We start from the raw sequence: 22,856 nt of genomic DNA, 5'->3' as shown, positions 1-22,856 counted from the left end.
CCATTGAGTCACTGATGCCATCCAACCATCTAATCCTCTGCCATCCCCTTCTTCTCATACCCTCAAACTTTTCCAGCATCAGGGTCTTTTCTGATGAATAGAATCTTTACAAGAGGTGGCCAAATTATTGGAGCTTCAGCTTCAGCATCAGTCCTTCCAATGAATTTTCAGGGTTAATTTCCTTTAGGATTGACTGGTTTCATCTCCTTGCTGTCCAAGAGACTCTCAAGCGTCTTCTCCAGCACTACAGTTTGAAAGCATCAATTCTTCAGTGCTCAGTCTTCTTTATGGTCCAATTCTCACATCCACACATGACTATTGGAAAAACCAAAGCTATGACTATATGGACCTTTGTCAGCAAAATGATGTCGTTGTTTTTTAATATGTTGTCTAGGTTTGTCATAGCTTTCCTTTCAAAGAGTAAGCATCTTTTAATTACATTGCTCAAGACACCAACCACAGTGATTTTGGAGCCCAAGAAAATTAAGTTTGTCACTGCTTCCATTTTTTCCCCATGTATTTGGCATGAAGTGATGGGACCAGATGCCATGATCTTAGATTTTTGAATGTTGAATTTAAAGCAAGCTTTTTCACTCTCCTCCTTTCACTTTCATCAAGAGGCTCTTCAGTTCCTCTTCTCTTTCTGCCATTAGGGTGTTGTCATCTGCCTGTGTTATTTCTCTTAGAATTGTTGATTCCAGCTTCTGATACACCAGCTGGCATTTAGCATGATGTACTCTACATAGAAGTTAAATAAGCAGGCTGACAACATACAGCCTTGTTGTACATCTTAACTGTTGTTTCTTGACCTGCATACAGGTTTCTCAGGAAGCAGGTAAGGTGGTCTTGTATTTCCATCTCTTGAAGAATTTTCCACTTTGTTGTGAACCACACAGTCAAAGGCTTCAGTGTAGCCAATGAAGAAGTAGATTTTCTGGGATTCTTTTGCTTTTTCTATGATCCAACAAATGTTGGCAATTTAATCTCTGGTTCCCCTGCCTTTTCTAAATCCAGCTTATACATCTGGAAGTTCTTGGTTCACATACTGTCGAAGCCTAGCTTGAAGGCTTTTGTGCATTACCTTGCTAGCATGTGAAATAAGCACAGTTGTGTCATAGTTTGAACATTCTTTGGCATTGCCCTTCTTTGGAATTGGAATGTAAACTGACCTTTTCTAGTCCTGTGGCCACTGTTGAGTTTTCCAAATTTGCTGGCATGTTGAGTGCAGCATTTTCACAGCATCATCCTTTAGGATTTGAGACAGCTCGGCTGGAATCCTGTCACCTCCAATAGTTTTGATCATCATAATGCTTCCTAAGGTCCACTTGGCTTTGCTTTCCAGGGTGTCTGGCTCTAGGTGAGTGATCACACCATCATGGTTAGCTGGGTCATTAAGATGTTTTTTGCACAGTTCTGTGTATTCTTGCCACCTCTCAATCTCTTCTGCTTCTATTATGACCTTACCATTTCTGTTTTATTGTGCCCATCTTTGCATGAAATATTCCCTTGGTATCTCTAATTTTCTTGAAGAGACCTCTAGTCTTTGCCATTCTATTGTTTTCACTTAAGAATGCTTTCTTATCTCTCCTTGCTATTCTTTGGAGCTCTGCACTCAGTTGGGTATACCTTTCCCTTTCTCCTTTATGTTTTGCTTCTCTTCTTTTCTCAGCTATTTCTAAGGCCTCCTCAGACAATCAATTTGCCTTCTTGCATTTCTTTCTCTTGGGCATGGTTTTGGTCACCACCTCCCATACAATGTTATGAAACTCCATCCATACTTCTTCAGGCACTCTATCAGATGTACTCCCTTGAATCTGTGCCACTTCTGTATAATCATAAGGGATTTGATTTAGATACCTGAATGGCCTAGTGGCTTCCCTAGTTTCTTTAAGTCTGAATTTTGCAGTAAGGAGCTCATGATCTGACCCACAGTCAGCTCTCGGTTTTGTTTTTACTGACTGTATACAGCTTCTCCATCTTCAACTGCCAAGAATATATTCAATCTGATTTCAGTATTGACCATCTGGTGACATCCAAGTGTAGAGTCATCTTTTGTGTTGTTGCAAGAGGGTTTTGCTATGACTAGTGTGTTCTCTTGGGAAAACTGTTAGCCTTTGCCCTGCTTCATTTTGTACTCCAAGGCCTAACTTGGCTCCAGCTATCTCTTGACTTCCCACTTTCACATTCCAATCCCCATGATGAAAAGGACATCTTTTTTTTTTTTTTTTTTTTTTGGTGTTAGTTCTAGAAGGTCTTATTGGTCTTCATAGAACTGTTTGACTTCAGCTTCTTCATCATTAGTGGTTGGGGCATAGACTTGAATTACTGTGATGCTGAATGACTGTAGATCATATTAATTAAAATGAGGCTGTTAGATTGTGACCTAATCTGAATGGTGTCCTTATAAGGAAATTTGGACACATTAAGATATACCAGTGATGTAAATGCAGAGAGACTATGGGTGAAGACATAGCAAGAAGGCAACTAACTAGAAGCTAAGGAGAGGACTCAGAAGAAATCAAACCTGCTGACACTTTGACCATGAAATTCCAGCCTCCAGAATTGTTAAGAAAATAAATTTGCTATTCAAGCCACCTAATCTGTGGTATTTTGTTGTGAAAGTATTGGCAAAGTAATATAGACATATACTTCACACAAAATTTTAGTTATTTTGTTTTCCTACCAATTTACACATAATGTTAACGTTCTCTATTCTATGGAAATTGGTTGCATTAAAATTTCTATTTCAGATTAAATCAATTTTGATAAATTACATATTCTTGAGAACTGTTGAAAATGTCAAATTTATTTCTATAAATTCATGCAAAGTATTCTCATTGCTTAACATTTTTGCTTTTTCAATTATTTTTCCTTAACAGTTCTCATTTTGTACGTTTTAATATTTTTTAAAAAGTTAGCTAAAATCTTATGTATTTTACTAATTTCTCCCCACAGCACCAGCTAATTGTCTTATTTGTTCTGTTCTTCTATTTTCTTCTTTTATCTTTTCTTACTTGAAATAATAGTTCAGTATGAGGAACTGATAACTGTATATACCTATCATACCATCTACTTCAAGATGGAGAATGTTTGCATCATCCCCAGTAAAAAAATTTATATTAGTTTACTAGGATTGCCATAACAAAATATCACAGACTAGGCAGCTTCAACAATTTTTTCATAGTCGTGGACACTAGCAGTGTGAGACCAAGGTGTTGGTAGGGTTGGTTTCTCCTAAGACCTCTATCTTTGGCTTGTGGATGGCCATATTCCCCCTGTGCCATCCTATGGTTTTCCCTCTGTATATGTCTTTGCTTTAATTTCTTCTTATAAAAATGTTAGTCATATTGGATTAGGCACACCCTAATGACCTTCACTTAATTATCTATTTAAAGACGTTCTCCACATAGTCAGATTATCAAGTCCGAGGACTTCAAAGTTAAAAATAGAAATTTTGGAAAGACACAGTCAATCTATAACAATCTCCTAAACCTCTTTCTAGTAAATTTTTCCCATAAGGATCACTTTCTGACTTCTATTTACCATAATTTCAACTGCTATTTTGCTTCAAATAAATATAATTATACATATTTGTATCTGTGTGTAGCTTTTCTCCATACAATGCTTTTGTGATTCATGTCATTGTACATTATCTGTAGCTTATCTCTTTTTACTGCCAAGCAGTATGCCATTACATAAATACACCTCAACTTATTTATCCATTTTCTTACTGATGGTCATTAAAGTTATTGTCACTCTTTAATTATTACTGATTGGTGGGAAGATCCTTGTTAGTTTTCTTGTGAACATGTTTTCATTTAAGTAAATTCCTATGAATGGATTTTTCAGGGTCACTAAGTAGATTTAGTTTAACTTTAGAAGAAACTACCAAAGCATTCTCCCAATTGGTTTACCAGCAAGACAAGAGGTCCAGTTTCTCATAGTCTTACCAAGATATGGTGCTGTCAGTCTTTTTTATTGTAACCATACTAGTGGGTCTATAGCAGTTGTGACATTTATTTCCATTACTCTGATGAGTGCATCCTTTTCTTGTGTATTCATATCCTTTATTTCATGAAGTATCTTTCTGTCCTTTGCACATTTTAAAAAAACTGAACATGCACTTTTTATGTTCTTTATATATTCTGCATACAAGTTCTTTGTAAACTGTAAATATTATGAATATGTTCACCCAATCTGTGGTTTGCCTCTTCAGATTCTAAGTGGTATCTTTTAAAAATATTTATTTTGGGCTGTGCTGAGTCTTTGTTGCAATATGTAGGATCTTTTGTTGTAGTGGGTGGGCTCTGCTGTGGCGTACAGGCTCCAGAATGCTTGGGATTTGTAGTTCCTGGCATGTGGACTCTCTAGTTGAGGTGCCTGGGCCTAGTGACTGTGATGCATGGGCTAAGTTGCCCTGCAGCATGTGTGATCTTAGTTCCGTGACCCAGAATTAACTCTCAAGCTCTGCATTAGAAGGCAGATTCTTAACCACTTGACCCCCAGCGAAGCCCCCAGGGGGTATCTTCTGATAAAGAGAAATCTTAAATTTTGAAAAAAATCCTTCATATAATTTTCTTTTGTGTTGCTAAGAAAGCTTTGCCTCCCCTGATGTCACAAAGATATTTTCCTAAATTATCATCTAGAAGCTATACAGTTTGGGCTCTTTCTTATAGGCCTGAGATAAACCTTGATATATCTATACAGGACCAAGAAAAATGTTGCAGCTCACTGTTTTCCACTTGGATATTCTGGTGTAAGAGCATCAGTTGTTGAAGACTTTTTTTCTCATTACATTTTCTGGGACTCCATCTGAAAATAAACTGACTATGTAGGTATGGTCTATCTTAGGATGCTATCCCATTTTACTGGTGTATTGGTCTATCTTTATGTCAATAACTCGGAGAAGGCAATGGCACCCTACTCCAGTACACTTGCCTGGAAAATCCCATGGATGGAGGAGCCTGGTGTGCTGCCATCTCTAGGGTCACACAGAGTCGGACATGACTGAAGTGACTTAGCATAGCATAGCATATGTCAATAACTACACCGTTGTAATTTAACATTATAATACATTTTGAAACCAGACAGCCTAAGACATGCAATCTTTTCAAGATTCTTTTGACTATTTCAGATGCTGTGAATTTCCAAATTTTACAATCACCTTGTCAATTTCATCATAACTTATTACATCTGAAATATCCTATTTCCAAATAAGGTCATATTCTGAAGTTCTGGATGGATGTGACTTTGCGGGAAATATCAATCAATACAGTGTATCAGTCGGCCTAGGTGTTTATCAATTTTATAATTTCCCAAAGTCTCACTTTTGATTTTGTTGATTTTCTGTTAATTTCCATTAACTTTGCAAATGTCCCCAGTCAATACCTTTCAAACATTTCTTCAGTACCATTTTTATCTTCTGAAACCCAATTATAAGATTAAGATCATTTAATTTTGCCTTCAAAACTCATTCAATTCTTTTTATTTTTGCTTTTTTCTTTGGTTTTCAGCTTTTATACTTTCAATTGCCCTATTTTTTAGTTTACATCCTTTCCTCTGCATAGTCATATCATATTCTAGAATTATTTTGCTTTCTAAATAAACATTTCTCTGCTGAAATCCCCCCTTTTCATGCATGTTTTCTACTCTTTTTACTAGCTCCTTCAGCACTTTTATCATAGTTATCTCCCTCTGATAACTACAAAACCTGAGCAATCTCTGAGTTTGCTTTTATTAACAATTTCCTGTCTGTATCAAATTTTTCTGCTCCTTTGAATGATTTTATAAGTTCTGACTATATGCTGTATATATTCTATAAAAGAACAGTAAGTATTAAAAACAGCAGTTGCCTCCCAAAAGGGGAATGCCTATTTTGTCAGGTATATAGAATGGAAGGTTAGTTAACATGATTTACAGTTGAGGTGGAGATGAGCTTTGTTACTGCTAGTTTGATTCACGTGACTCTACTGGAATCTTTGTGCTTTTCATTTGAGCTGCCAGTTATCCAAACATGGGGAATTTCTCTCTGCCCTACATTCCAACTGTATATTTTAGAATTTCTGAGGCATTCTCTTTATATTCTGTTCAAGTCTTCTGAGTAGGTGAATTCTCAGATAAACTGTATGTCAAATTACCATGCCTTGTGGAGGATACAACTGTTTACACTGGTAAGACCAATAATGCCTCAGAAAGACTTTTCCTTTGTCTTAGATCTATTCTACATTCTTACCTTCCTAATAAATACACTGTTTTAAAAACCAGCACTCTGGTTGGTTGAAGAAAAGACAATATTAGGGCAGTAATCCAACATTTATTCAATTTCATTTCATGGCAAGTCTGTATAGAACACTGCACAAGAAAAGTTGTCTTTCTCTTTCATAAATCCACTGAGTATTTACAGCATGACACTATTCTAGAAACGGATAATCTTGGTAAGCAGGATAATTAAAAAGAGTTCTCACATTATATTAGATATCTAGGTTGATATTCTAAAATCTGATTAAAAGAGAACTAGTTCAGGCTCCTACATGTTAGTCTGCCATCTCCTAAAACCCTGTTCTCATCAATAAACAACTGATGTAAGGAGACAAAACTGGGAAACAGCATTCTTGTTTTTCAAAATCATAATGCTGAAATAGACACATCCAAATCATTTACATTTCATGACTAAAATTCATTCTTCTGCCTATACTTGACTAAAAGGGAAATGTTGTCTTGCCATGTCTTTAAGAACACAGGAAACAGTATCTGTTGATTTTGTCAGCTTAACCTCCTATTCTCAAAAGTCTACTTTTAAAACCAAATTAATTGAACTACCTTACCCATTCATCCAAGCTATTAATACTACTATCCAATAGTGTTGGCAAGACATACTTTGAGGGAGGGTATGGTTAGCTTCCATTACTTCAGGCTTAAGATAAGGGATGAAGGCACATTCAAAAATTTCTATTTATAATCTCTTTTTAAACTTATTCATATTTTCAGCCCATGTTATTTCTAAGGGTAAAAGTTAAATAATGAAATTAAAATACTATTCAAGTAATATTTTTTGTTTTTAAAATAATTTAAAGTTGTTACTGTACCTCTAAGTTCTAATATGGAAGCACAAGTCCATGTTCTTCCCTGTGCCATCTTGCCCCCACATAAACTATAATTTTATGAACTTTGATTTTATCTGTTTCCTTCTTACCATACTGTGGTCCTTTACAACTTGGATTACAGCTTCCTTGAGGGACAGCAGTCAGGACTAGATACTGTTTCACAGATGTGGTTGCACATGATGTGGTTGCACATGATGAAAATCATGATTTTCAGAGGCATTAAAAAGATGTTTTACGGTTTGTACTGAAAAATTTTTTCAGTGATGTCAGATATCAATCAGTGTTTACTGAAATGTTTCCCATGTTCACTGTTACTTTATATAGCTAAACAGTATTGTATTCTATTTTCTATCTTATAAGTACAGAAGTCTTCAGAAACATTTACCTTTTTACAACCAGCAAGCTTTTCATAATTGAGATCTATGGTTCTACCATATAACCATCTTCCCTTAATTGCTCTCTCTTACACTTTAAACCTTTCCTTACCATCTTTTATTCTGGCTATGGACCCACTTCTTCTAAAAAGAAAAACCTTGTTAATCTTTTTCAGAGATTCTTTTGCAAATCATTTGATCACTGGGCACCTTCCAGATGAGTGTTTTCTTCTTCTGAATTTTATCTGGGATCTGTAAACCATTCTTTATCTGCACAGATAAGGATTCAAGTAGAAGTGCTCCAATTACTTGCATGTCCAGAGAGAAACAAAATTATTTTGGTGGGTGCATGTATCATCATTATTCTACACCTAGTTTTTCTGGATTGCTGTTTCTATCCTTTAGAATTGGGGTTCTACAAAGATCACATCCCATTAAAAAAAGGTCCAACGTCTGTTCAAGGTTTCTTTTTCAAATAATTATAATTTGCTATAAATGAAATCTTAATAAATTCTTGAGTGCAGTTTGAGGTGACTTTTACATTAATTATACTTGCTGTTATTCAGAAACTTCTCAGCCTTGTGTCGGAACATTAATCCTGTTCTATACAAAATGCAACTGGAGTACATTTACCTATAGCTATTTTTTTTCATTCATTAGTAATTAAAGTTTCACATCAGAGACTAACCTTCATGAAACAAGTGAGAGCGAGCAGGTGTGACAGACCATTTAGCATAGTATCTGGCCTTGTGGCAGCAATCAAATCAATATCCACAGAATATCTTGTGCAAAGCTTAAGCAATTAAAGTGCTCATGTGAATTCAGGTCTACTTCCCTTTAAAGTTGGATTCCAGAAGAAATAAATTTTATAAAGACTGTATGAAATGTATTAATATGGTAAAACTATTACTTCAAAACCCATTTCTAAAGAAGCTGTTGAGCATTGCTGATTATTTGGGGTCCTGAAATGTTTCTCTTACATAACTGCTCCAAACAAATCATGAGTTTTAATGGTTTTAAAAATGTGAAAAGTTGGATTTTGCAGACTGCTTGGTGCAGTTCTGGTTGTTTCTCTTTTAAAAAAAAAAAGTAGAAAAAAAATATACAATGTTGTAGTCCTTTGGTTTTACTTTCTGGGCTAAAAAAGTATAGGCATAAATGTTTTTACATGATCCTCTTGAAGATGTCCTTTAAAACAACATCAAATGTCTTAATTCATGTCTCTTGATTATCAGGATTCTTTCATGTCACAGTCAGCCTTGATTAAATGGTTGAAAACTTCGGAGGAGAATAAGTAACTTTCATGAATATCTCCCCAATCCCTGAGAATCATAATCACCAAAGGTATATCTTGTCGTTTCATCATACATCTCTGGAAAGTAGCCATGTTCGTTCATTGTTAACAGGGCAAGGAGCAGTGTCATAAAGGGTTAATCCATGTAAAGTGGCTTCGACCCGTAAAGAAATTTTCTGGAACAGAAAAGAAAATTACATGTAGAAGTTTGCTCCTTAAAGACAGATCACATGTTCAATATATTCTGGGAATATCTTGGGATCCAGAATGTAAACCAATTCTAATGAAGAACAAGAGAGAGATGGCTGTTGTACTGCCAAAAGTATCATCTGTAGTACAAACAGAATTGTGAAAAATAAACTTCTTTCCTCAGAAGTTCCTTGGTTTTCTCTGGTTTCTATGAAGAATCAATAACACTAAATGTTGAGGATGGCCTATATAAATGTAGCCTGAGTTGATAAAAACTCTCTGAGAGAGTATCTGCAAATTTAATTGTTTTACAACCCTATTTTCAAGGCTTAACCTTGCTAACAGAACACTATTTCTCAAAGCACAGAAACAAATCACATTAGAAGCTCCTCTTCTGGCTCACTGCTTAAGAAGTTAATTTTTGAAAAGGCGAGAGAGTTGCCTATAGAAAGTTTCTTATTCCACCAAAGGAAGTTTGACAGCATATATCTAATTCTACATTTTCTTACCTGAAAATCACGAATGTAAGTCAGGAAAAAGCCAAAGAAGGAAAGTGACATAGACCATTCTGCTGCCGTAGTAATCATGTGAAGCACATAACCCTTAAGTGACAACAACAAAAAAAAAAACAGTTCTGTGAAATTTCACTCATATGACCTCAAATAAAAAACCTGTAATATTTATAAACCGATCAGTATTCTGAAATATCAACCCCTGATTTATTTGACATATCTCTAGAATTAAAAGTGGACATTAAAGACATCCTAAATGATCTATCACATTTTCATTTATAGCAAGTAAAATTTTCATTCAAATAACTAAGAACAGGAGAACTTAACTCTACAACCAAGAAGTTACTGCCTTTTCCAAAGTCATGAGCCATTAAATGCCACTAAAAAAGTTTAAGTAAACAATGCTCAGATTAATAGGTGGCTCAGTGGTATAAATAATCTGCTTGCAATGCAGGAGATGTAGATTCGATCCCTGGGTCAGGAAGATCCCCTGGAGAAGGGAATGGCTACCCACTCCAGTATTCTTGCCTGGAAAATCCCATGGACAGAGAAGCCTGGCAGGTTACAGTCGACAGAGTCCCCAAAAGTTGGATATGACTGAGCAACTGAACATGCACACATGCAAAAAATGCTCATGACAAACTTGATACTACATTTTGAGCATTAAAATATGGATTCTGATTAGGAGTATCTAGTAAATTATTTCAGTTCTTACTTTGTCCTCAGGGTTCCAATGGAGTTTCTGTACTATATCAGCACCAAAACTGCCATTGTACAAAAGTGATGAGCAAGTCAGCACTATTAAAAAGAAATGTCAAGGAAGAATCTCAAGGAAGACATGTTAAGTTTAAGCTAAACTCAAAATTAAAAACAAATATCTTCAAAGATCTAAAAGGATCACACATATATTTGTTTCCAAGGCCCAAAACCATTTTCTTAAAGACTTCATATTACATGGCATTAGTAAAATTTAAAATGTGCCCAGATTATTATAAAATGCTTTGCAGAGTCAGTTTCTCTTTGCTCAATAAATTCTTAGTTCTATCATAAGCTTTGCTACACAATTGTTCTTAAGGAGGGAATCAACTCATCTTTCCTATCTTTGAAGTGAGTATGATTAGGCCAGACATTATCTTTGCTTCTCACTCAGTTACCATGTCCCAAGTAAAAATTTGAATTTCATGATTCAAATTAATTTAGGATTTAGTAAACCAAGAAGCTCGCCCACAAAAGGCCTGTTTACAACATGTCAACAGTGTTCACTTAAATTTTGTTGTTCAGTTCCCTTTCAAGGGTAGCCACATTTTACAGTAAAGGATACTGCTAAATGCACTTACTCCACACCAGATAACCAATAACAGTCTGATCCAGAAGACTTGCTTGCCATGAATTTTGGGCTGCATTTGGTAGGAAAGGATAGTCTGAACAAACATATACAATGAGCCCATACCAAATGTGAGCACAGCTCCACACACATGTACAGCAAAAAAGGTGGTTTTCTGAGAGGTAAAAGGAAGAAATAAGTCAATAAAAGAAACGTCAAAAGCATCACAAACACAATATTTAAAAACACAAGTCCAGCAAATTCAACAGGACATTCACTGAGTAGGAAAGCTATGTAGAGTCTACAGATTATTTCCTGAGATAATTTTCTCTCAGTACTCAGAATAAACCTGAAGATTACAGTCATCCAAATTACTTCATATGCCACTAGTGAAAACATGATAGTAATTACTCATTTACTCATTTAATCATGCTTATTTGGGTGCCTCTTATGTGTCAAGCTACTGTTCTAAGCATTCAGATATATGAGTAAACAAATCAGATAAAAATTTGGTCCTCACAGATTACATTCAAGTGAAGGAACACAAACAATAAAAAATAAACTTTAGAAATAATTCCATATATGTTAAATAGTGATATGGGTTATAGAAAAAGAGTAGAACAAAGTAAAGAGAACTAGGATGGTTGGGAATGCAGGAGGCAAGGAGTATCAACTTAAATTTAAATAAAATCTAAATACAATTTAAAGGTTAAAGAAATTAAAACATTCTTGTTTCTAGTTTGACTTGTTTTGATAAATTATACAATAAGAGATTAGCAGGAACTGCAAATTTTTTCTGTTACCTTACTGTTTGTTTTTGTATTATTGTTTTCCTTTGCCTTACTCTCATTAATATCCATTTACATTTTACTTTTTACTATATATGTCCCTGTTTAAAAGTGATGACAGTAGCTTCCCAAAAATTCTATTATCAAAGCCTTTGGTTGAAGTATTAGGTTGGTGAAAAAGTAATTGCGGTTTTGGACCACTGCAACTAGGCTCAAACATATCTTTATTAATCAAAATGAGAACCATCACAATGACACCTTTTTGTCAATGAGAAATAAGTTTGTTTACTCCTGTAGCATAAAAATTCTTGCCTTGAGATTCAACAAACTCTTGGAAAGCATTTTCTGCCTCCTGCTAGTTGTGGAAGCATTTTCCCTGCAAAAAGTTTGTCGAGATGCTTGAAGAAGTTGTAGTCAGTTGGCGAGAGGTCAGGTGAATATGGCGGACGAGGCAAAACCTCACAGCTCAATTTGTTCAACTTTTGAAGCGTTGGTTATGCAATGTGCAGTTGGATGCTGTAGTGGAGAACTGGGCCCTGTCTGTTGACCAATGCCAGCTTCAGGCATTACAGTTTTTAGTGCATCTCATCTATTTGCTGAACATACTTCTCAGATGTAATAGTTTCGTTGAGATTCAGAAAGCTGTAGAGGATCAGACAGGCAGCAAGCAGACCACCAAACAGTGACCATGACCAAGTTTGGCTTTGGGAAGTGCTTTGGAGCTTCCTTTCAGTCCAGCCACTGAGCTGGTTGTTTCCCATTGCTGTATGAAATCCACTTTTCATCGCACATTACAATCCAATTGAGAAATGGTTTGCTGTTACATAGAATAAGAGAAGACAACACTTCAAAATGATGATTTTTTTTTTGCAGTCAGTTCATGAGACACCTACTTATTGAGCTTTTTCACTTTTCCAATTTGCTTCAAATGCTGAATGACAATAGAATGGTTGACACTGAGTTCTTCGGCAACTTCTTGTGTTGTTTTAAGAGGATCAGCTTCAATGATCCTCTCAATTGGTTGTTGTTAACTTCCAACAGCCAGTCACAGTGTTCCCCATCTTCAAGGCTCTCGTCTCCTTTGCAAAATTTCTTGAACCACCATTGCAATGTATGTTCCTTAGCAGTTCCTGGACGAAATGAGCTGATGTTGCAAGTTGTCTCTACTGCTTTATGACCCATTTTGAACTTGAATAAGAAAATTGTTCAAATTTGCTTCATCTAACATCATTTCCCTAGTCTAAAATAAATATACAAATAAACAGCAAGTACTAAGTCATTAGCAAAAAAAAAAAGTGAAAAATGTGCATTAAAATAGTGTATAACATAATCACATTTACTTAAGAATGTATTCTAATAACAAACAGCAAAGTTCAACAATGCAAAATCACAATTACTTTTGTACCAACCTAATACAGTTTTCTAAATGGATGCTGTCTGTGTCACTTGGTTGACAAGATACCACACAGCACATGGTATGAGGGTATGACTCCCCAGTGTTCATGCAGCACTATTTTCAATAGCCAGGACATGGAAACAACCTAAATGTCCACTGACAGATGAATGGACAAAATGTGATACATATACACAATGGAATATTACTCAGCCATTAAAAGGAATGAAACAGGGTCACCTGTAGAGACGTAGATGGAACAAGAGTCTGTCATACCAAGTGAAATAAGTCAGAAAGAGAAAAACAAATATCGTACATTAGCACATATATATGGAATCTAGAATGGACATGTAGACACAATGGGGAAGAGGAAGGTAGGACAAACTGAGACAAAATGGGATTGACATATATACACTACTATGTATAAAACAGACAGTTAATGGGAACCTGCTGTATAGTACCGGGAGCTCGGCTTGGTGTTGTGATGATCTAAATGGGAGGGATGAGGGGCGGCAGGGGCGAGGAGGAGAGGTGGGAGCGAGGTCCAAGAGAGAGGGGATATGTTCCCTGGTGGCTTAGATGGTAAAGAACTTATCAGCAATGCGAGAGACCTGGGTTTCACCCCCGAGTTGGGAAGATGTCCTGGAGAAGGGAATGGCAACCCACTCCCATACTCTTGCCTGGAGAATTCCATGGACAGAGGAGCCTGGTGGACTACATACAGTCCATGGGGTCACAGAGTGGGACATGACTGAGCGACTACACTTTCATGGCTAACTCACTTCATTGTACAGCAGAAATTAACACAGCATTGTAAACCAATTACATTACAATTAAAAAAGTAAAATTTAAATTAAAAGAAAAAAGAGGGTATGACTAAGGTAATAAAAGAGAGATTAGGTTAGGGGTTGGTTCTCTCCTTCTACAATCAACTATGCTAATTCACATACAGTCTACTTTTTTTAGCTGAAGGTGTAAGAAGTCTCAAGTATAAAGAAATAAAGATAACAAGTTATTTGGATTCCTTTGGAGAAAGTGCTACTTTGATAAATAAGGTTTGGGCTGTTTTAACTGGCAGTAAGTTATGAGCACTGGGAAGGGAAAAAATCATTGTTACTGTCACCTTGGGTCACAAAGAAAAAAAAAGTTCAGCACCCATAAATCAATACAAAATGGTATTATCTTCTTGGTTCATGTGAATTTACCAGTATATATGGATACAGGCTGCAAAAATGAAATTGACTTAGGGCTAAGAGCAGGATTTTTCTCCTTAAAAATATTCTCACATATATTTGTTGACTGAAAAATATGAACAAGATAAAGGTTGAGCGTGTGCTGTGTTTAGTTGTTCAGTCATGTCCAACTCTTTGTGACCCCGTGGACTGTAGCCCACAAGGCTCCTTGTCCATGGGGATTCTCCAGGAAAGAATACTGGAGTGCCACACCCTCCTCCAGGGTATCTTCCCAACCCAGGGATCGAACCCAGGTCTCCCGCACTGCAGGCAGATTCTTTATCGTCTGAGCCACCTTGAAAGTTATATTTTATTTGGAAGACTTTCTGAAGACTTCATGTCCAGGAGGTAGCCTCTCAGATAGCTCTAAGAAACTGTCCTGAAGAGGTAAGGGAGGAACCAGATATATATAAGTTTTGCAACAAAGATGACTACTATTAATTAATAAAGAAAACCAGATATCTCAACTTAGTTTTGTGCTTTTCTATATATGGAAAGATGCAAGAGCCTGGGCTCACTGAAATCATTCCTTTGATAAGCACCTTAGCTATCTAGGTCCAGTATCCAGTCCCCATCCTGAGTCCCCTCAGGGTGCACTGCTGGGCGGTGGCTGCAGTGGCTGAAGGCTTGGCAGCTGGGAGCCCATTTGTCTCCATCCTGAGTTTTCTCAAGGCTCACTGTTGGGAACGGCTGTAGTAGCTTGATGACTGCGATAGTCTTTGTTTATTGACGTGGCAGGCAACATTTTTCATTCATATATTGATGAAGCTAAATATAGATATAGTCTGATGAATGCCCACATGTGATCAGCACACAGTTCCATCAACAAAATCCCATAGTTAAAAGAAAAAGAATAGAGAACATTCACTACTATGTTTATAATCAGAATGGAGGTGTATAAAGCTAGTTTTAACTGACAGTACTTCGGTTTAACCCATTTAATTTTGTCATTTAGAGACTAGGGAAACAGCAAAAGATCTTGAAATGGGCAACAGATACCCTTTCAATAGAATGCTAGAGCCTGTGGGAATGATTCTATAGAAATGTTAATTGTACTTGGCTTTGATTAGGCTATTTTGCAGGGAGAACTTTTACAATGATAGACATTATGTGTAGAGATAAAAGTTAACTTATTGAAAATGCATAGTAACACAAGTAATCAATGTGAATAGAAAGGCATACTGTGTCCTACTGAATGCAACTGACTTTCACTTTGTGAATAATGACCAGTTTTGTTAGTTTAGAATCTATAGTTTAGAATCTATTTGTGAATTCATTTGAGCATTCCTTTTCTGACTTGTAATTGTATGGTACTCCGACTTCTTTTTGAAGTGGTTTGCAGTATCCACTATTCCTCTCATTAATTAACAAACTAAATGCAATCTTTGACACATGTACCACAACAATCACAATTTTATCTTCTTTAAAAATATATCATTTAGGACTTCCCTGGTGCTCCAGTGCTTAAGAATCTGCTTGCAATGCAAGGGACGGATACTGGTTCAACCCCTGGTCCAGAAAAATCCCACATGCCACGGAGCAACTGATTCCGTTGGCCACAACTACTGAGCCTACATGCACCCTATAGCCCACACTCCACAACAAGAGATGCCATCGCAATGGGAAGCCTGTGCACTGCAACTAAGCAGCAGCCCTCGATCACTGCAAGTAGAGAAAACCCTCACACAACAACAAAGATCCAGCACGGCCAAAAATAAATAAATCTTAAAAAAAAAAAAAAAAAAATATATATATATATATATATATATATAAAATTTAACAAAGACAAAAACATACTCCTTGACAAAGACAAGACAAATTATAGAGGTATGTGTGTGATCAGGGGCAAATGTTTGCTACAGAAATTATAAACCATGTACTGAATACCCTGTAATCTTCACCTAAAAGTTTTAATGCAACTTAAAAACTAGTCATGTATGGATGTGAGAGTTGGACTATAAAGAAAGCTGAGTGCCAAAGAATTGATGCTTTTGAACTGTGGTGTTGGAAAAGACTCTTGAGAGTCCTTTGGACTGCAAGGAGATCCAACCAGTCCATCCTAAAGGAGATCAGTCCTGAGTGTTCATTGGAAGGACTGATGTTGAAGCTGAAACTCCAATACTTTGGCCACCTGATGTGAAGAGCTGACTCATTTGAAAAGACCCTGATGCTGGGAAAGATTGAGGGCAGGAGGAGAAGGGAAGGACAGAGGATGAGATGGTTGGATGGCATCACCAACTCAATGGACATGAGTTTCAGAAAATTCTGGGAGTTGGTGATGGACAAGGAGGCCTGGCGTACTGCAGTCCATGGTGTCGCAAAGAGTTGGACATGACTAAGTGACTGAACTGAATGATATTCCTTCCAAAGTCTTCTTGAAGATAAATTTTCTAGGAAAGGAGAATGCCATGTGATAACAGAGGCATATATTACAGTATGCTGCCACAAGCCAAGAAATGCCAAGAATTACTAACAGCTGAGAGAGAGGCATGGAATAGATTCTCGCTCTGAGCCCCCAAAAGGGAACCAACCCTACTAACATCTTGATTTCAGGTTTCTGGCCTCCTGAACCCTGACAGAATAAATCTCTCTCATTTTTTAATATCCAGTTTGTGGTATTTTGTTATGACAGCTCTAGAAATTCAATATAGATTCCTGCCTAGTTATCCCTTCCAAGTTTCCTTGAGGATAAATTTTTTCTAGGGTTAACTAAAGAATGTTACACGCCATCTGGACCTACAGGGATTAGCCCTGGTAATCATTCATCTTCAACACACTCTGAACAGAGCTCAGGGCAGAGATTAGGAATGAGGCACTCTGTGTGCTGGGAGAAACTGGCACAACAGGCCTTCAGAGATAATTTTCAAGAGATAATTTTATAAACCCAAATTCTTATATCCTCTCATACTTAGAAAAGCACTAACTTAGATAGTCCTGCCTTATGACTAGCAGCAACTTTCTATGAGACGTGTGTTTGACTGAATGTACTCTTTCTCCAGTATCACATATATGCTGATGGGAACCCCCTTAACTTCTCTGGAGCAGTTCCCCATAACTATCTCAGAGGATGCCTCCAGGCTATCGTCCTCAGTCAAAGTCGCTGAGTTGTGTCCAACTCTTTGTGACCCCATGCACTGTATAGTCCGTGGAATTCTCCAGGCCAGAACACTAGAGTGGGTAGCCTTTCCCTTCTCCAGGGGATCTTCCCAATCCAGGGATTGAACCCAGGTCTCTCGAATTGCAGGCGGATTCTTTACCAGCTGAGCCACAGGGGAAGCCCTCATAAGTCCCCAAATAAAACTGCAATTCACATCTCTCACATCTCTCACATGGTATATTTTTATTTCAGTCGACACACTAGGATGGGAAAAATTCCTAAACACTGAGGACACATATTTGTTTTGCTGCATTTTTTTTTTTTTTTTTTGATTGTTTGGCTGTATGCTTGCAGGATTTTAGTTCTCCAACCAGGAATTGAACTCAAGCCCTCTGAAAGAGAATCTGTCAATGCAGGAGACGCAAGAGACGTGGGTTCAATCTCGGGTTCAAGAAGATTCCCTGGAGCACAAAGTGGCAACTCACTACAGTATTCTTGCCTAGAAAATTCCATGGACAGAGGAGCCTGGCTGGCTACAGTCCATGGGACCGCAGAGAGTTGGACACGACTGAGTGACCGAGCACACATATACAAAAACTTTGGCAGTGAAAGCACAGAGTCCTAACCACTAGACCACTAGGGAATTCCCTTGCTGGATGCTTTTATACACACTTGTTTTCAAAGAAATTAAATAATGTATTTTTTTAAGTCAGAGTTTTCAAAGGCCATATTGTAATTATTAGGTCTCTTTCAATGCAGACGATCACAGTAATCACAGGGAATTTTTTATCCATCCTGCTTAGTTCCTTTAGCCCCTCTCAATAAGTTACTAAATATTAATACTTAGTATGAAAGCATGTCTGTGCTAAGTACTATGTTAGGTTCTGGGTATACAATGGTGAATGAAACCACTGAGCTATACTTAAAGGAGAAATATATCAACTTAAAAATTAAAAATAAATTTTAAAAACATAAATAAAAGATTATACTACCAGAAGTGCTGCAAAGAATTAGTTTTCAGAGAATTAGAGAACACAAAGAAAGAAAACCTGAAATTTAAAAGATGAAATCTGCTGACAAAAAAGACTTCCCTGAGGAAATCAAGTCTGCCTACATCTATTTAGGCTTGGTTTGTAGCATGTGCAACAGAAGAAACAACGTATGAAACAGAGTTAAGTAAACCTTATTCAAGGAACACAGAAAGACCCCTGCTATGTGAGAGTTGGACTGTGAAGAAGGCTGAGCGCCAAAGAATTGATGCTTTTGAACTGTGGTGTTGGAGAAGACTCTTGAGAGTCCCTTGGACTGCAAGGAGATCCAACCAGTCCCTTCTGAAGGAGATCAGCCCTGGGATTTCTTTGGAAGGAATGATGCTAAAGCTGAAACTCCAGTACTTTGGCCACCTCATGCGAAGAGTTGACTCATTGGAAAAGACTCTGATGCTGGGAGGGATTGGGGGCAGGAGAAGGGGACGACAGAGGATGAGATGGCTGGATGGCATCACTGACTCGATGGACGTGAGTCTGAGTGAACTCCGGGAGTTGGTGATGGACAGGGAGGCCTGGCGTGCTGCGATTCATGGGGTCGCAAAGAGTCGGACACGACTGAGTGACTGATCTGATCTGATCTGATGTATAATATAAGGAGGGGCAATGATGCAGCATGAGGCTATACAGGTAGACAGCAGTCAGATCTCACAGGACCTTTTGATTAATTAAGTAGCTTGGCAGTTTAACAAATTATTTTTTTCTCTCTTGATTTTCTCTCTTTTCAAGTGACCTTGGACCTGTGAGCTTTAAGCAAATCAAAACCACTATGAGGTACCATTTCACACCAGTCAGAATGGCTGCGATCCAAAAGTCTACAAGTAATAAATGCTGGAGAGTTTGTGGAGAAAAGGGAACCCTCTTACACTGTTGGTGGGAATGCAAACTAGTACAGCCACTATGGAGAACAGTGTGGAGATTCCTTAAAAAACTGGAAATAGAACTGCCTTATGATCCAGCAATCCCATTGCTGGGCATACACACTGAGGAAACCAGAAGGGAAAGAGACACGTGTACCCCAATGTTCATCGCAGCACTGTTTATAATAGCCAGGACATGGAAGCAACCTAGATGTCCATCAGCAGATGAATGGATAAGAAAGCTGTGGTACATATACACAATGGAGTATTACTCAGCCATTAAAAAGAATACATTTGAATCAGTTCTAATGAGGTGGATGAAACTGGAGCCTATTAAACAGAGTGAAGTAAGCCAGAAAGAAAAACAGCAATACAGTATACTAACGCATATATATGGAATTTAGAAAGATGGTAACAATAACCCTGTGTACGAGACAGCAAAAGAGACACTGATGTATAGAACAGTCTTATGGACTCTGAGAGAGAGGGAGAGGGTGGGAAGATTTGGGAGAATGGCATTGAAACATGTAAAATATCATGTATGAAATGAGTTGCCAGTCCAGGTTCGATGCACGATACTGGATGCTTGGGGCTGGTGCACTGGGACGACCCAGAGGGATGGAATGGGGAGGGAGGAGGGAGGAGGGTTCAGGATGGGGAACACATGTATATCTGTGGCGGATTCATTTTGATATTTGGCAAAACTAATACAATTATCTAAAGTTTAAAAATAAAATAAAATTAAAAAAAAAAAAAGGGGTACAAGGAAACAGGAATGAGGTGTACATGTATTTCTAAAAGATTACTTTGGCTGCAGCATCAAATTAAAGGGATATAACACCGAATGCAGAAGAACTATTAGGGAGGCTATGGCAGTAATCCAGAGGAGAGGTGGTGAAATCTAAACTGGTTGAGAAGGAGATGGTAGAGACAGTAGGGAAAAAAAATGGAGAAGCAGATGATTTCAAGAAATATTTAAGAGATAAACCAACAAGTCCCTACTTTAAAATAAAGTGCTTGCCTCTCTTCCAATTTAAGCTCTGCACCTATAAATCCTTTGTAGACCTGGTTTGTGTACAATTTTTCCTATATGAATCAACTAGAGTTTGTCTCTGCAAGACAGAAGTGGGGAGAAGAGAAAGAGGCATTTAACTCACCATTTTAAATAAGCAGTGAAAGTTTACATTAGAAAGGAAGGAAGGAGAACTGTTTGCTATGTGAGTAATGCTACAGGGTTTGCTTATAAACAGGCAATGAAGCCATGAGTAAAAGATGTAGAGCATATTCATTCAACAGGTCCAAAGCTGCATGAAAATAGATATTATCAAAAGAAAAAGTAATTTGAATCAAAATTACAAGGTCAATGAGACCCTTGTGATGAATGTGAATTAGAATGGAAGCTGAAAATAAAGAATGTATACAAATATACACTGTTTTAATGGCTGAATGAGATTAAGGGAGAAAGGCAGTTTTGCATGGGTGCTATTAGGAACTCCCACTGGAATTCACTGGGCTGTGTAAAAAAGTATCAGCTACTAATAGAAGTAGTATGTTAAATGTGAAGGTCACTTTGCAATCCATTTTTACTATACAGTGATGAAGACTCTTGAGAGTCCCTTGGACTGCAAGGAGATCCAACCAGTCCCTTCTGAAGGAGATCAGCCCTGGGTTTTCTTTGGAAAGAATGATGCTAAAGCTGAAACACCAGTACTTTGGCCACCTCATGCGAAGAGTTGACTCATTGGAAAAGACTCTGATGCTGGGAGGGATTGGGGGCAGAAGGAAAAGGGGACGACAGAGGATGAGATCGCTGGATGGCATCACTGACTCGATGGATGTGAGTTTGAGTGAACTCCCGGAGTTGGTGATGGACAGGGAGGCCTGGCATGCTGCGATTCATGGGGTCGCAAAGAGTCGGACACGACTGAGAGACTGAACCGAACTGACTGAACTGATGAGAGATATTGTTAAATTGATCAAGGGATAACTGGAGCAAAGAATCACTATCCAAATACTAAAAACCCCCAAACACATTTTTAAACACTGAACTATACAAATTGACTACAGAAGGCAGGACCATATTTGTGGTAGACAGCTCGCTAGCTGTCCACACAAATTTCTGTATCTCTTCCATAGTATAGAGTTGCCCTGGGAACTGCTGCCCAGCAAGATTTTATTTCCCAGCCTTTCTTGTATCTAGCAAAAATGAATGTGAGTAGAACATGTGAGTCACTGCCAGGTCAAAGTTTTTAAGAAGCAGGTGTGAATTCTGCATGTTCTCTTTGTTTCAGGCAGCTAGATGCAGAAGACAAAAGATTCTTAAGGATTTGCAAGGCCCAAAGATGGGCAGTGTGTGGACCTTTAAATCACTGTGGAAGGTAAGCCATCTACCAACCAAAAATACCAGCATGTGATGCATCTATGTGAAAACTAAACTTCAACTGTGTTAAGACACTGAAATTGTGGACTTTGTTATAGCAGCAAGCATTACTCTAATATCTGCTTGGATTATGTAACTGGATCTTTAGGTTTCCTTTTTTAGCATGTATTTTTATGGACTTCAGGAAAATACTTACGCTAGGCTAAAACACAAACCTGGAAGTTTGCCACAAGAGAAAGTCCTAAACAACTCAGTAATCCAAGTACAAGGCCAGCCTTGTTTAATCTGATGATTCGGTTCTCTTCAGGATTCAGAGCATGAACTTGCTTATAACGAACATAAATGGTCGCAACGCCTGGGAAAAGACAATTGGAAAAACAAAAAAGTAATAACTAAGGAATAAAGTTGCCGATAAAAGGCTCACAAAAGTCAGTGGTATCTAGAAACATGGAGTTCCCCACCTCAGCACCCCCCCCCCACCCCCCGCCTGCACTCCACCCCTTGACCTCACTGCATGTGGGATCTTAGTTCCCTGACCAGAGATCAATCCCATGCCCCTTGCATTGGAAGCTCAGTCTTAACCACTAGACCACCAAGGAAGTCTCAAGAAACATAGTTTCCTTTTAAAGATAATCTGAGAGAAGAAAAAACAAAACAAGCAAAAAACCAGCTGTAGTTTCTAAAGAACTTTTAAGATTGTACTGTAAAACTACTATTATCTCTGTGTGACTGAGCAAGTTCTTTGCTTCCTGTGGGCCTCATGTTAAAAATATTTTGGAAAAATTTTAGAGGTGCGTTTGATGTTTTCTGAAAATCTCTAGTAATACATGTTATATAAAGCACAAACTGGGGGTGCTAGTGGTAAAGAACACACCTGCCAATGCAGGAGATATAAGAGACGTGGATCCCTGTGTCAGGAAGATCCTCTGGAGGAAGGGATGGCAACCACGCCAATATTCTTGCCTGGAGAATCCCATGGAAAGAGGAGCCTGGTAGGCTACAGTGCTTGGGGTCCCAAAGAGTCAGATATAACTAAAGCGACTTCACACAAACTATTACATATGATTAGTATTAAAGTCTAAAGTAATTAGTTTGAAGAATATGGATAAGATAGACATAGGCAAAAAAACACCAAAGGATTATTTGCTTCACTCTCATTTCATTTCAAATTGCTACAACTTGGCTCAATCAGATACAGCAGACAGTAACATAGGAAAAAAACACAAAATCCCACTTGACTGTCCTTACTGGTTAAGAAAGGGCC

At 37.7% G+C, this 22,856-nt stretch overlaps 1 protein-coding gene across 6 annotated transcripts in view; it reads right to left on the bottom strand.

Moving 5' to 3' along the window:
- Positions 1-6,293: 6,293 nt before the first annotated feature.
- DRAM2 (DNA damage regulated autophagy modulator 2) overlaps positions 6,294-22,856 on the bottom strand; it is a 30,880-nt gene continuing 14,317 nt past the window's right edge. For 5 of the 6 annotated variants that reach the window (XM_044944564.2, XM_044944565.2, XM_025288115.3 and 2 more), the window contains 5 exons: positions 21,808-21,947; positions 10,794-10,971; positions 10,188-10,270; positions 9,470-9,562; positions 6,294-8,947 (listed from right to left, as the gene is read on the bottom strand). In XM_044944564.2, coding sequence (XP_044800499.1) covers positions 8,840-8,947; positions 9,470-9,562; positions 10,188-10,270; positions 10,794-10,971; positions 21,808-21,947 — 602 coding nt within the window. In that variant the 3' untranslated portion in view covers positions 6,294-8,839. Of the gene's footprint in view, positions 8,948-9,469; positions 9,563-10,187; positions 10,271-10,793; positions 10,972-14,751; positions 14,978-21,807; positions 21,948-22,856 lie in introns of those variants that run through there. The other variant, XM_025288117.3, reaches the window with a different exon arrangement.

Source organism: Bubalus bubalis, chromosome 6 (assembly GCF_019923935.1).
Source record: "Bubalus bubalis isolate 160015118507 breed Murrah chromosome 6, NDDB_SH_1, whole genome shotgun sequence".
NCBI classification, from domain to species: Eukaryota; Metazoa; Chordata; class Mammalia; order Artiodactyla; family Bovidae; genus Bubalus; species Bubalus bubalis.
Note: the sequence above shows the minus strand (reverse complement) of the source record. Positions and strands in the feature narration are given on the sequence as shown.